Below are 14,363 nucleotides of genomic sequence, written 5' to 3'. Positions count from 1 at the left end.
ATGCGCGGAGTACAACCAACCCCTATACATAGCCTTCATACATTACGAGAAGGCATTTGATTCGGTGGAGACATCAGCAGTCATGCAGGCACTGCGGAATCAAGGTATCGACGAAGCCTATATGAACATAATGGAAGAAATCTACAGCGGATCCACAGCCACTATAGTCCTCCATAAAGAAAGTGACAGAATCCCAATAAAGAAGGGTGTACGGCAGGGAGACACGATCTCTCCAATGTTATTCACCGCGTGTTTACTGGATGTTTTCAGGGCCCTATATTGGGAAGAGTTAGAGATAAGGGTCAATAGAGAGTATCTCAGTAACCTACGATTCGCTGATGACATTGCATTGAGAAGTAACTCGGGAGACGAATTACAGCTCATGATTACTGAACTGGATACGGAAAGTAGAAGAGTAGGTCTGAAAATTAATATGCATAAAACTAAAGTAATGTGGAACAATCTTGGCAGAGAACAGCGCTTTGCGATAGGTGGCGAGACACTGGAAGTTGTAAAGGAGTACGTCTACTTAGGACAGGTAGTAACCGCGGAGCCGAACCATGAGAGTGAAATAACTAGAAGAATAAGGATGGGTTGGGGCTCATTCGACAAGCATTATCAAATCATGAATGGTAATCTACCACTATCCCTGAAAAGGAAGGTATATAACAGCTGCATCTTACCGGTACTTACCTACGGAGCAGAAACCTGGAGACTTACAAAGAGGGTTCAACTTAAACTGAGGACGACACAACGAGCGATGGAAAGGAAAATGATAGGTGTAACCTTGAGAGACAGGAAGAGAGCAGAGTGGGTCAGGGAACAAACGGGGGTTAAGGACATCGTAGTTGAAATCAAGAAGAAAAAATGAATATTGGTCGAGCACGTAGCACGTCGGCAGGATAACCGGTGGTCATTAAGGGTAACTGACTGGATTCCAAGAGATGGCAAACGCGTGAGGGGGAGACAGAAAATTAGGTGGGTAGAAGAGATTGAGAAGTTTGCAGGTATAACGTGGCAGCAGAAAGCACAGGACCGGGTTGATTGGCAGAACATGGGAGAGGCCTTTGCCCTGCAGTGGGCGTAGACAGGCTGATGATGATGATGATGATGATGATAAGATGCTTCAAGTAGCGATAAGATCTACAAGTAGCGAGCGTTCTAAAATACTGAAGAAAGTGCTCACTCCTTGGAAGGGACCACAAGTTCGTACATCAGGAGGGCACCTCATCAACCCGACAGGAATATGCACCACAAGAATCGGAATTCTGGGTTCCACGTGCGTCGCCAGCTTTATTATGCTGCCCGAATGCTCAAAACACTTGATTATCGGCATGGATTTCTCACGAGCTAACGGCGCTGTAATCAACTTGCGATAATCTTGTGTCTCATTCTCGAGGAGGCATGCTATCACTACCTTCGACACTGACGAGAACGTATATGACCTTTGTATTGCGGATGACGATGTCATGGTACCACCGAGATCGAGCATATCTGTCACTATAACTGTCAAAGCATTCAGTGACTTCGAAGGATTTGCTGACAGCAACACCAGACTGATACTTCAAAAATGTATCTGCATGGCACGAAGCCTTCTTCAGCTACGTGGGGGATGCACCAATGTTCTGCTTACCGACTTTGGAAATGAGGTGCAACACATTGCAACGGGAGCGGTCATCGCCTGTTTGAATGCTTTCGTCCAGGTTACGGAGCTACAGGCTTCAAAAACCATGGGATATGATTTTCAAGACGCGGATTCTGTCATTGCTGCCATCGACATTGAACCAGGACTCCTACCTAGTCAGAAAAATTGCACCATCTCCCGCTAAAGGGAAATATTAGGCGATGCGAAGCCGGAGCCATCAAGGAGCACATGCACGATCGCGTTCCGTTGGCGTTCGTTGGGCATGCTACCGACCTCGGGCATGCTAGCGACCTGGCGTAGTGGAACGCGAAGAGGAACGCTACGCACGTCGTGTGTTCCCTCTAGCCTGGCCGTTAATTCTCGCAGGGTGAGCGGGGAACGCGGTCGCCAGGCGCGTGAGAGGAGACGGGAGGGGGAGGGGTAGTAGAGAGGCGAGAGGTATGTAGAGAGGAGGTGTGCGGAGAGGGTTTGCGCATGCGCAGTAAGGGTGGTCACGCCGCACAACACCACCGGTTTGAGCTCCGCTAAAAGGCGCTTCGCATCTAAAAGTTAGCTACTAGCAATAGTTCGTACAACATACAACATATTTCTATCGCATTTACAGCTTCACTTTTTCGTTGAAACATATTTTTTTTCGTACTTCAAGGGACAAATTTCTCTCCCCACGAACTCTGAAATATCCCCCTCCCCTGGCGCGCCGCGCCGCCGCCGATCTGATGAACCCCGCGCTGGTCACGCGCCGGCGCCGGAGGTGGAAACCCTGGCACGCTGCCGCCGGCGATTTTAGGACCGGCGCACATGTCTATTCTAGACTACTTATTGTTATCGGGATTGATGAGTGATCCGCCATAACACAGCAAAGATAATGCCACACACGCTCCTTTCTTTGTATGTTTTATGTCACTGACCCATTGCACGTTTTGCTGCTGATTTGCGCAAACGGCGCCAGAATGTCTAGAACATTCGATATTATTTTAGGATTGTCTGGTATTCTTGAGCGCGCGAACACGAACAGATGAGTTCTTCTCGGATCGACACGCCACCAGCGATAAGGCTCGAATGTACGATGCCTCTTGTATAAATGCCGACACGTCTTGCCGCGGTTCAGTTCAAACGATTACCAGCGCTCTGTTCGCCACTATCACTGCACAGTGTGTATTGCTGTAGTTTGACATTCCGTTTCCCGGCCACAAGTTCTGCCAAATAAAGCGTTTCATCTTGGACACGCCGACTGCTGCCTTCGTCGATGTCACGACCCCATGACATCTGGTGGAGGTGTTCTTCGTTTATGTTGCGGAAACCCCCGTGAAGCCGTGAACCCAGCCCTAGTTGCAAAGAAGACATCGACGCGAACGGCGAGCAGCGAGCAAGCCACAGGCAACAAGGTGTACCGCCAGAGTACGGACCTCCAACTGAAGAGACTCGGAAAACCAAGACCCTGACCTCGACCACAGCGACGACGGAAGTCACGGTGCCACCTGCACCGATTCTGCTCCGGCAATCCAGGGAACCGCCAACTTTCGGTGGATCATTGATTGAAGACCCAGAAAGCTGGCTGGAGACGTGCGACCAAGTCGCCACCTTCAACAACTGGGACTCTGAAGAAAAACTGCGTCACGTCTACTTCCACCTAGAAGCTTACGCCGCGAGGACGTAGTTCTAGAAACAAGAATCTGTGCTACAAACCAGCGATGACTTTCGGACGACGTTCCTAAGCACGTTCACGAGCGTGGTCCGCAAGGAACGGGCCGCAGGTATGTTGGAGACCCATGTGCAGCTGCCCAATGAGAACATTGCCATCCACACGGAAGAGATGAATCGCCTGTTTCGACAGGCCGACCCAAGTATGCCCGAAGAGAAGAAAGTCAGGTTCCTCATGCGAGGTGCAAAAGAACTCTTCACTGGATTGATAAGGAAGCCGCCCAAGACGGCCGCTGAATCCGCTTCAGAGGCTTCGACAATCGAGAAAACGCTTGAGATGCGAACGCGGCAATACAACCGCAGCTTCATGGTCACAAGCTACACCGACCTTCAAGCTCTAGGAAGTCGACGAGAGGCACCGAGTAAAGACGGCCTTTACAACATAAAACGGCCTGTTCGAGTACAATGTTATGCCCTTTGGTCTTTGCTCGGCACCTGCGACTTTCCAGCATAATATGGATACACTGCTGGCTGGCTTTTAGTGACAAACGTGCCTCGTGCACATTGATGACGTCGTTGTGTTCGTCTCAGACTTCTATGTGTTTATCTCAAACACGTCAGCTGTATTAGGCGACGTAGCTGTATTGTGCTCCGACTCATCTTCCTACATGCAGAAGCTTCACAAGGATTTGCAACTCTCTAACGACGAATTCAAGGCGCTTCACTTCAAAGATCCGCGCCACCTACTCAACAACGCTCTAGAGGATGGAATCAGGACGAGCTCGTTTAACGTAGTTCACAAATTCGTTGTGCACATTCCTGCCTTTTTGAAGTCGTCGCGGGAGTTGCGCCGTAAGTTTGGTATTGTGTGCTTGGCCATGGGAATGTCCATCAAGTCGCTGAAAACCGTATGTCTGTCGAGATGGGTCTCTTTTTTATGAAGCTCTAGAAGATATTTTGGACTACTGGCGCTCCATTTTGTCTTTCTTCACAAGCGACGAAACCAAGGGAACGAAGTGTGAGAAGCTTAAATGTCTTATTAAAGACGATAGTCTTTCTTGGGGAACTTAAACGCAGATATTTTGGTCTGTCTTTCTGTCTGTCTTTCTGTTTGTCGGCACGTCCCTCGATTCAGCCACTCGGGCAAAGTTGAACCACTTGCCCAAGGGGCAGCCATCGTGAACGGCTGACTAGGTTCATACTTGTGTACATTGTTGATCAAAAAGCAAACATTACGCATATCTGAGGCGCAACATCACTAGGTAAGTATTAGGCGGTGTGTTCCTTTAACAGAAAATACATAGATACGCAATTTTAAAGACCTTGATGGTATGCCTTTAACGTTGAGACAGTAACGCGTTTATTAAAAGATTGCCACAGCTGAAGCGATCAGCGGTCTAAGCTGAGCAAGCGCGAGCGCCAACAACAACCGTCTTCGTCTTCTTCTTTCGCAGGCGTTCATGTCTGCGCCCTACCATGTTACAAATCACTCCCCCGCGGAAAAGGAGCCATCCTGGCGACCTAAGCAACAGGTACAACTGGTGGGTCATAATGCGGCTTCAGTCGATCGATGTGAACAGTCTCGCGGCCGCGACGACGGCGGTCCGTAGATGATTGAACAGGCTCAATCATATAGTTAACTGGGGATGCTTGACGTAGGACGCAGTAGGGGCCTTCGTACTTAGGCAGTAGCTTTGTGGAAAGGCCAGGAGCGGAGGAGGGAACGCGAAGCCACACCGACGTTCCAGGCGAATACGACTGAGGAGGCAGGTTTTCGTCGTGACGGTCCTTCTGGCCCTACTCGCCCTACAATGTTACAACCCTAGTTTCTTAAGGTGCGCTGAAAATGCGACTGCGCTGAAACTTGTCTTCCTCCGTGCCCTCTGCACAAGCTCATGTTGTGTTTCAGTTTCGGTTCAGTATTGCATTATACGAATGACAGGGGGCGCCGCTCTGGCATTCCTGTTCTACCCAGGCGACGTATAAGTAAGAGAGTTTGTGGAGAGTACTCGTTGAGTGCGGACGTTTCTTCTCCTTCGGCGCATCGCGCCAAACAGCGTGTTCGGGCTGGCCGGCGTCCCCACCGGTCGCGTTGGTCACCGCCGGTCTTCGCCTGCCGCTGCGCCGGGACTACCAGCCCGCAACACACCACTCGTGTTTCCGGACGTATTGCCAGATGGCGTCCATATCTCACGCAGCGCCTCTTCTATCGTCTTTAGACGACATTTGCAGCGAAGCACGCAGATACGCGGCCAATTTTTTCATCGGCTGAAGCTGTGCAGAACTTGCTCGTTAAGATGAAGTTTCTGAAGACCAATTCATGTGCCGTCCTCTCAAAGGAACTTGATGCAGAAAGTACCCTGGTACACGAAGTTTATCACATACTGGGCGTTCGTTTGCACGCACTCATCAGTCAATGACGTGGTCCAACCGAGGTCTTCGCATCAGATGTCACAAGTCTGTTGGACCTGCTTTGACGAGAGTGACCGCTTAACGATTGTCGCAGATTGTCACGGATGATACGCTGCTGTCGGCGAAAAGTGGCACCAGACATCTGAGCTGAGCCTGTGCGATCAATTTCAGTACACCGAAGAATCGTTTTGGTACTGTGTTCAAATTGTGAATCCAAATGTGAAGCATGAGCTGCCCTGCGCGTTCGAAAGCTATGCGCCTATTTTTTAATTAGCGCTTCATGAAACTAATGACATGAACTAGCTCCTGGGTGAATTTGCGAACTATCAGTGCTATGAAATATGTAACATTGTTCAACCCCTGTCGTTTTGGAGATTTCAGAATGTCCTGTGGGCAACGCTTTCCAGTGGCCAATGCTGCGCGCTGCGTCTTCTGGCGTTTCCTGTTTCTAGCGCTAACGTTAAAAGGGCATTTTCAAAGCTGAGAGTTGTCAATCGAAAGGAGCGCGCGTTGATCACTGACAGCAGCGTCGCAAAGTATGCTTGCGTGTTCTACAATAAGCTTTAAGCATAAGGTTGTAATACGCACAAATACAGGTGTTTTGGGTTCAAGTATTTTGCTTGTGCGTATATGTTTTGTGCATTCCAACCTTCTAGAAAAAATAAAATGTGCTTCCTGTGTTTTGATGTTTTGTATCCAGATATGAATTGATCTAAGATTCTGCAGTTTTGAGTAAAATGCAAAACTCCGAATTTCGGGGAATTGGGGATTGACGAGAAATAAACTCCGATAAACACCCGCCGATTATCAAGAAAAATAAACGCCGAAAACACGGAGACCTGGTTAAAGGCAGAGGAGGTAGCGCTGTGTCCTTTTCTTCGTACTGTCCGTATTAAAACTTTATTGCGCTGTTGTTTACTCCACGATAAAAAAAGTATTTGCAGCTGTCATGCTAGTTATGCGCGTCTGTGAGAAGCTCGACAGTTTCCCCGTTATTTCTAATGCCGAGTTAGCTAATTATTCTGTGCATGGCAGATTGAGTGTTTCCGGAAGCCCGATAACTTGTAGTGTTTGCAGAGCAATTGAAAGTGAGATATTTTGAAATTCGCGCCCTAGGAACAACGGTTAATCATTGCGTCCTTCTGTTGGCGGTATCGCGAGAGTGATGATGGCTATTTCATTAGTTTGACGCGCGAACGACGCACTGCACCATTCCGTACACCATAGTGTTGCTTACTCTCATCTCTGCACGAATATGCAGTGAAACGACACAGAGCTCTTAAAAGAGACGGGTCATAAAGAGGGCACTTTTTTAAGATAAGCTCCTGCGTTCCTGTTTTACAGACGCCAAATGGTAGCTTCGTGCATTTGCTTTATCCACCTCTCACCACTAAAAAGCAGTTGAGTAGTTCAGTATGAGGACTCTCATTTACCAGCCCACATTTACAGCCACGTCTATCTTGGTATGCAACCAAGCATTGCCTGTTTCTAGAAAGGCAACGCCAGAATTTCTACTACGTTTCGCCACTGAAGTATCAGACCAAGGAGTCATGCGTCTCTGCACCTGTCTCGTGCTAGAAAGATTTGCGCAATTATTGAAGCGGTATAATTACCTAGAATTCGGGCTACATTTATTGCATAACAAAAATTCCTCTTGTGATGCGCATGGAAAACAGTGTGGTTGCTCTTACCAACGGCGGCCATTGCTCCTGGAGGCAGGTTACCCGTGTCGACGCAACGCCCTCGCCAGTAGGCGGAGAGCACGGTCTGTTCGGCTGTCAGGCATCCGTCAGCGTAGGCGCAGCCGATCTCGCCCAGAGAGTGACCAACCATGCCGTCTGGTCTGATGCCCAACGCGAAGAGTACATCCACTAGTGCGACCTATTATTGGAACAAGCAACGAGTCAATAGTCTGTTGAAGATTCCTCGTGTCATTTAATTAAAATCGAGGAATTCGCTTCGCGTCCTTTGTTTGCTCTGATAAAGTGACCGAGAGTTTAGTCAGGGCGTTATTACGTCAGAAAAAGGAAGCGCCCCCATGAACTTTCCAAACTCCTAACTGAAACTTTTTTACATCCCCGAAAAGGACCTTATTTCACAATCTTCGCGGTGCCCAATGAGTCTTAATAGAGGTGTATTCATATTATCGTAGAACATTTGTAGCAAACCGACCAAACTGACTCGCTCTTTATTCAAACCACCGTCACGTTTGAGGCGCGAGATCGTTACTACTTTTGGGAAAACGTAATTGGGTGAACAATTGGGAATTTTCTGTGCATTATGTCGTGCATGCACCCATATTCTTGCTCTCACTTTACTTGTAGTTCTGACGTATCTTCCACTGAAAATCTCAGTTATCGTCACAGCTAACACCGCTGTACGTAATCAAATTTTCGTTTTTGGCGTAGATCTGGATATGAACAAAACCCTTTTTTTTAAACACGAGAGTGCAAAATCCGGCAATTATTCGCAAATCGCTCGGCGTGCTTTTCCGGGAAGTTTGGCATTCATTGTCGGAACGGTCATCCGAATAAAAGCGCTGTGAAGAAGAAATTTCATGAATGAACTAACCTCAACAGCTGCAATGCAGCCGTACAAGGGACCTACGGCTCCATCATCTTCCTTGTAAGTTACCAGCTCCATGAGGTCCACGCCGACTTCCTTAAGGACCTCGTGTGACCTTTGGATGGAGCGTGCAAACACGTCAAATTGCATCATTTGCTGAGCCATGCCTTTCCATTGACAGCCAACTCCAGTAAAAACAAACCACAGTGACCGCTTTGTCGACAGTGGTTTCGTAGTAGCTTTAGACACTTGTTTCCCGTTCCCGTCGTCTACGGGAACCAACATGTAGCCTCGGTAGGGGAATTGCGTTACACTTGGCTGGCCGACGATGTTGAGAAGAGCGTACGCAGAATCTGGGTAGGGCCCCTCTTCTTCAATGCGCTCGGTAGTGCGCTGTAACAGAATAACACAGTAACAAGGGTAATTGAAGTGTAACGTCTTTCTATATTACGTCAAATATAGCACGCTCATTGATCACTGCTCTTTTATGGACCACTTTGTCAGCCGCTTAGCCACTAAAGTTCCTTAGCAGTTCGTTTGCCCTGTGACTACGTGAGAACCCCTGCCGCGTCGATCGTTATGGAGGTGCAAAGCGGGCAGGGAAAAAATGTTTTAGTAGTGTCAGGAATGCCTTATCCATGATGTGCTTCACGTAAGATGCACTATAAAAAAGGAAGTTAAGAAAAAAATTCAACCGGCGCAGCAGGCTATGCATACCACAATGGTGACGAAGTCGTTAGATGCAAAGCTGTTTCAAAGGCCTCTGGAATCGTTTCCACAATGCAATTCTAATTTCTGTTGTGAAATGCCTATACGCGACGACCTAAATCATGGAGCAATTTGGAAGTACGCGCGGTATATTTGCTTCCAAAAAAAGCGAACGTCTGTAGAATACGAGAAAACAGAAGGCCAAATAGCGCGTTATTCATATTTTCTTCCCCGGCATTTCTCGTTCATTTCCTCGGAACAAACAGTCTACCAAGCATATATGCCGACATGTTTCCAATATCCCGTTTTTAAGGTCCTTTTATCGTTGCAGTACTTGATATTCACAGCAGTACTTGATAAGCAAAAAAAAATAGTTTAATTAAAAAGTCATACACGCTTTACCTAGCGCAAGGGAGAAGACGGTTAACCACGCCGCGGCTAGCTTCTCGCGCTCTATTCTATAGCCTCTTCATTCGGTTGCGCACGTGCAGTGTCACAATTTGTTGCAATCTGAGAAACGCAATTTACGTGAAACGGTTAATGAAGTACCATAAAAGTTATCATACGTTATCACAATAATGCAAAGCGTTGCCCGTTGACTGCACAAGGTTGCCTGCACAAGGCTTTCCTTGGCCGCATCTATCACGTTACCACGCATTACAAGTATTTCCTATGACGCTTTTACTAGGGACTCTTCACTGCTTTCACAGTAAGCCGCGCTGATTAGAGTTGGCCGAACCACGGTTTTGCGCAATATATGTGGAAGACGAACGAAGGCGTCATACCAAGCCGCAAACCTCGGGTAATTGGCATTTCAGTCTTGTAAAAATTGTAGTCCTAATTATGCATAGTTTATTGCCCAGGAGATGCACTGGAAGTTTTGTCGTAGCAATGCATAAATTCATAAAGAACAGAATGGAGGCAGGTAGACGTTAGCAATAGCAGGGGGGAGCTACGAGAAGTCAATTCGAGTGATATCCTGTGTGTGAGCACTGCAGCGCTGAAACGCAAGCACAACAGCGCGAAGCCGGCGGCATCTATTCAGAAAAACCTTAGCAACATGGTCAGGAAAGCTTGACATTAGACGGAAACAAAAACTTCGCTTCGAAAACGAAACACTGGTAGTAGTAGTAGTATCTTTGTTTTATTTCTTGGAATACAAGAAAAAGGTGTTTCATACACCTGACAATGACCTCTCTGCCTGAAGTTCGCAACACATACACATTTCAGGTACGTATGCAGAATCAAAAAAGGTTTCACTCATCATAATACCACATGACCGCAGAAAAGGAGCACTGCAAACACAAGCAACACATAACACACTTACAATACTGCAGATACATAAGTCTTACACTCATAAAGAAAACAAGAGCAGAAAACTCGGTGCGTCGTGTAACCACATAAGAATGAGTCATTCCGCAGTGATACTTTAATGCTCCCAACCGAAAGTAAACTTCCTAACTCAGTTTATTCCAACGCGGTCGTTCAGTTGCTTACATGTACAGATGCGGACTCCTTCAGTTCAGCCGCACCGCGCATGCCTCTCCTTGCTGGAACGTTCTCTACTTGCCACGCCGTCATAGTCACCGCAGTTCACATTCATACAATGCACCGCATACCGTTCCCTTCGTACCGCTGCCCCGTCCTGTTGCACCACTTCTCCCTTGTCCCATAGTTGCGGACTCTCTCCTGCCCACAACTCTTTGCAACGTGGTGTCGTCGGTCCGGTATCTTAACAGGTGACCCCTCCCCCTTTGTTTCATTGACAGCAGTCTTTCAAGACACATGGTAAAGCCTTGTTGGTATGCGTGAGCAAGGCCTTTCTGGTTTCCTGTAACCGGGTTTTTCAGCCTGTAGGTACTACGTCAAATGCACGCAGTCACGTTAAATGGCCCAGTGCGTCGAGGCACAAATTTGGCTGTGAATCCCGTAGCAGCCTTACTTATGGAATGCGTGTCTTGGAGTACCAAATCACCAACTAGGAAGGTAGCTGGAGTGCGCGTTTTATTACAGTAATTTCCTAGATGGCTGTTGCCAAGGTTTCATGTTTGTGTGGAAGGGCCCAGGCATCTTGAAGGTATAGCCAACCATTTTTTTTTAACTTGAACTCGCGAGAATTGATTGCCGTGTTCATATGCGCCGTGGAACGGAGCGCAGCGGCGAAATAAACGAGAATACGCGCATGCAAGCTATCAGCAGTCCTGTGCAGATGTCGTCTGCCAGGTTTTTCCGGGAACTGGACACCACCCTCTAAGCCAAAAGAGAGCAATGGGGGTATAGGGGTTCCTCCTTTGCGGGAGGAAGTGCATTGCCACTCCCATAACTCTCCTAAAAGGAGCAACGGCAAGGGGACGAACCGTTGCTCTCCTTTCACTTGCTTCCTCGGGGGATGAACAGTTAGTTCCCCTTGTTGCTCCTTGAGGATCAACTTTTACTGCCGCCAGTTGCTAATTCCTGAGGTTTCTCAAGGGAGCAAAGGATGCTCCTTCCGGTTACTCCTTGGTTCTTCTTGGGCAAAAAACTTCGTTTTTGATTGACTTGTCCAGCATATTGAGGTTTATACAGATATGTGCGTTGATGTACAAACGATATACAGACATCCTATTCAGAAATAACTTTCACAAAATTTGCGACAAAGAGGATTCGAACTCGCGACCACTTAGTCGCCATGCGCACACGCTAACCACTACGCCACAACACGCTACGGCGCCGTCTGAAAAGAAACGGGGTTATGTAGGGACCGATAGGTCGTTGCACGTTCTGACACGTTAGTGCAATGAGCCTTGGCGTGCAGAACCAGTGGTGACGTTGGAAAGAGAATTGAAAGTAACAATGCAAACATCTGCAAACGTCAAGGTAATGAGCCTCTCGCGAAAACGTAGGCTTTGTCAGTGTTCTCTTTGGCGCTAGCTAAAGGGCTAGGAATTTCTTTTTTTTTTCTTTTTTGCTCGGAGGTGTGTTTTCTTTATTATTATTATTATTATTATTATTATTATTATTATTATTATTATTATTATTATTATTCTTATTATTATTATTATTATTATTATTATTATTATTATTATTATTATTATTATTATTATTATTATTATTATTATTGCGGAAGAGTAGCCTCCTCTTTGAAAAGACAACACCGCCCGACCTGATAACGTTCATTTGCTCTGAGATTAAACACCAAGTCAAAATATCGGACGCGATTGTGATAGGTGCCCTCCCGCCAAAATCGGCCAGTAACAGGGCAGAGATGAGTGAGGGGGGGGGGGGTGAGGCAGCGGCGTGAGCTCGCTGTCTCAACGACAACGAAGACACAGACAAATGACAACGAAGACATAGACATCCTCCCCGCGGACAAGCGAAATGCTACTGTAATCTTGGACCGCGCCGAGTACATCAACAAAGTGGACGGGCTTCTCAAAGACGCATCGACATATCCACAGCTGACGAGGGATCCAACGAGGAAAGTGGAATCTGAACTACAGAAGTTGCTCGCTGAAGTATTCCATGGTGCGTGTTTGGGCTAGTTGGTACTCCATTTGAACAGCTAAATAGCGCAACTTCAGGGACGAAAGACAGAAGACGGCGACACACACGAGCGCTATGTTTGTCGCGTTCTCCTATCTTTCGTCCCTGAAGTAGCGCTATTTAGCCGTTCAAATGAAGTATTCCAGTTTGTTCTGCCCTAAAAGAAGAACCTATACTACAAGCTGCTCTTCCACAATGGTTGGGCCCCGGCCATGTACGGGCTTCTCAAAATTCACAAGCCGACGTCCCAGTACGGCCAATTGCAGACTACACACGCTCGCCGCTGTGTGAACTGTCGCGCTACCTGCACCGTGTCCTGCGACCGTTAGCGGGGCTCACCGCAACTTTTGTCAGACTCCGCTCATTTCATTGAGCAATTAAAAAGTGTGCGCCTTGAAGACGATGAGGTTATGGTATCATATGACGTGTAGTCAATGTTTACTTGTGTGCCCGTCGACTATGTTGTGGAATGCTGCAAGAAACATCTCGAAGTGGACTCTTCTTTACCCCAGCGTACGCCTTCTGAAGTCCAGGACGGCTGCCGCCTTCTGAAGTTTTGTCTTCACAACACATACTTCGTGTTCAACAATCAACACTTCAAGCAGGAGTTCGGCACAGCAATGGGCGCATCCGCGGCCGTCGTTTGCGCCAACATTCTACTGGAGGATCTGGAGTGTGCCGCTCTTTCCTCATTCGCGACGCGATTAAGGCATTTTGTAAGATACATGGACAATTGCTTCTGTATCATCCGTCGCCAACGCGCAGCACGGTTTCTCGAGCACCTGAAATCTACAAGATACAAGTTATCTACAAGTTATCTACAAGATACCGTGCGGGGAATGTGACGTGTCGTACATCGACGAGATCGGGAATTTCAAATGGCGTTTGAAACAAGACTAAAATGACGTCGCCAAGGGCCACAAGACTGCGAATGCCTTGGTGGAACTCCGCAATGAAACTGACCACAGTATTGACTGGGACGCAGCAGCTATCATCGCAACGAAAAGACATTTATCTGGCCCTCTGCTTTTAGAATCATTTTACATTCAGTCGACTAACCGCACGATAAACAGGACAACGGGCAATCTACCAGATATATACACACGCACGTTGCTCCACCTGACCCATAAATAGCCGCATGCCCAAGCTGACATCTTCATTGTGATCAAGGGACCCGTACGGGCCCCGAAACGTCAACGCGTTGTTGTTTTTATTTTAACCTTGGCGAGTGTATGTTTATTGCACAAACCCAAAGTCTGTACAATGCGAACACGTCACCCAGCCTCTGAATTTCCGCAGCCGCGTCGCCTCCCCTTAAGAGCGGGTTTCAGCGCCCTCTTTTTTTAAAGCACAGCGGCGCAGCCTCTGCATGTGGTGCTGCATTGGCTATTGCTACCCCATATCCCTCTGTACCAACGAAGAGATGCTTATTTATATATACTGACGTAGACAAAGTACCTGTCTGCCGCTTAACACCGCTGCGCAAACGTCAGTAATGTGATATGCGGCTGTATTTCTACCGCGCAAGACGTTGGTCACTGCGGTTGGGCCTGCATCTCTCTGTTTTCACTACGTCGCTATGTATGCTCTTGACAGAAATGACCTCATACGTTGCCTGTTCTGCACGCACGGGCAAGATCCTGTATGAAGAATTCTATCACGTTGGCCTTGACCTGCGCACATATTTAGAAGATTATAATAAATAAGTCCATAAATACCTCTACAGACTGCAGGACATGCCACCGAATTACGAAAGGCTTGTGAAATACTTTCGAAACCTAGCATTTACCTGCGTGATTGCAATCTTTATGGCAGGGAACAGTGAAGCGCCCGTCCTTCAGTTCCGACTTGACGGTTAAAATGGCTCTAT

At 47.5% G+C, this 14,363-nt stretch overlaps 1 protein-coding gene across 1 annotated transcript in view; it reads right to left on the bottom strand.

Moving 5' to 3' along the window:
• Positions 1-14,363, bottom strand: part of LOC119391859 (fatty acid synthase) — a 306,146-nt gene that overhangs the window by 164,504 nt on the left and 127,279 nt on the right. The window contains exons 8-9 of the mRNA XM_037659508.1: positions 8,270-8,656; positions 7,390-7,579 (exon numbers count right to left, since the gene is read on the bottom strand). Coding sequence (XP_037515436.1) covers positions 7,390-7,579; positions 8,270-8,656 — 577 coding nt within the window. The remainder of the gene's footprint in view (positions 1-7,389; positions 7,580-8,269; positions 8,657-14,363) is intronic.

Source organism: Rhipicephalus sanguineus, chromosome 4 (genome assembly GCF_013339695.2).
Source record: "Rhipicephalus sanguineus isolate Rsan-2018 chromosome 4, BIME_Rsan_1.4, whole genome shotgun sequence".
In the NCBI taxonomy this organism is placed as follows: Eukaryota; Metazoa; Arthropoda; class Arachnida; order Ixodida; family Ixodidae; genus Rhipicephalus; species Rhipicephalus sanguineus.
The sequence above is the reverse complement of the archived record's forward strand: the minus strand, read 5'-3'. Positions and strand labels throughout refer to the sequence as shown.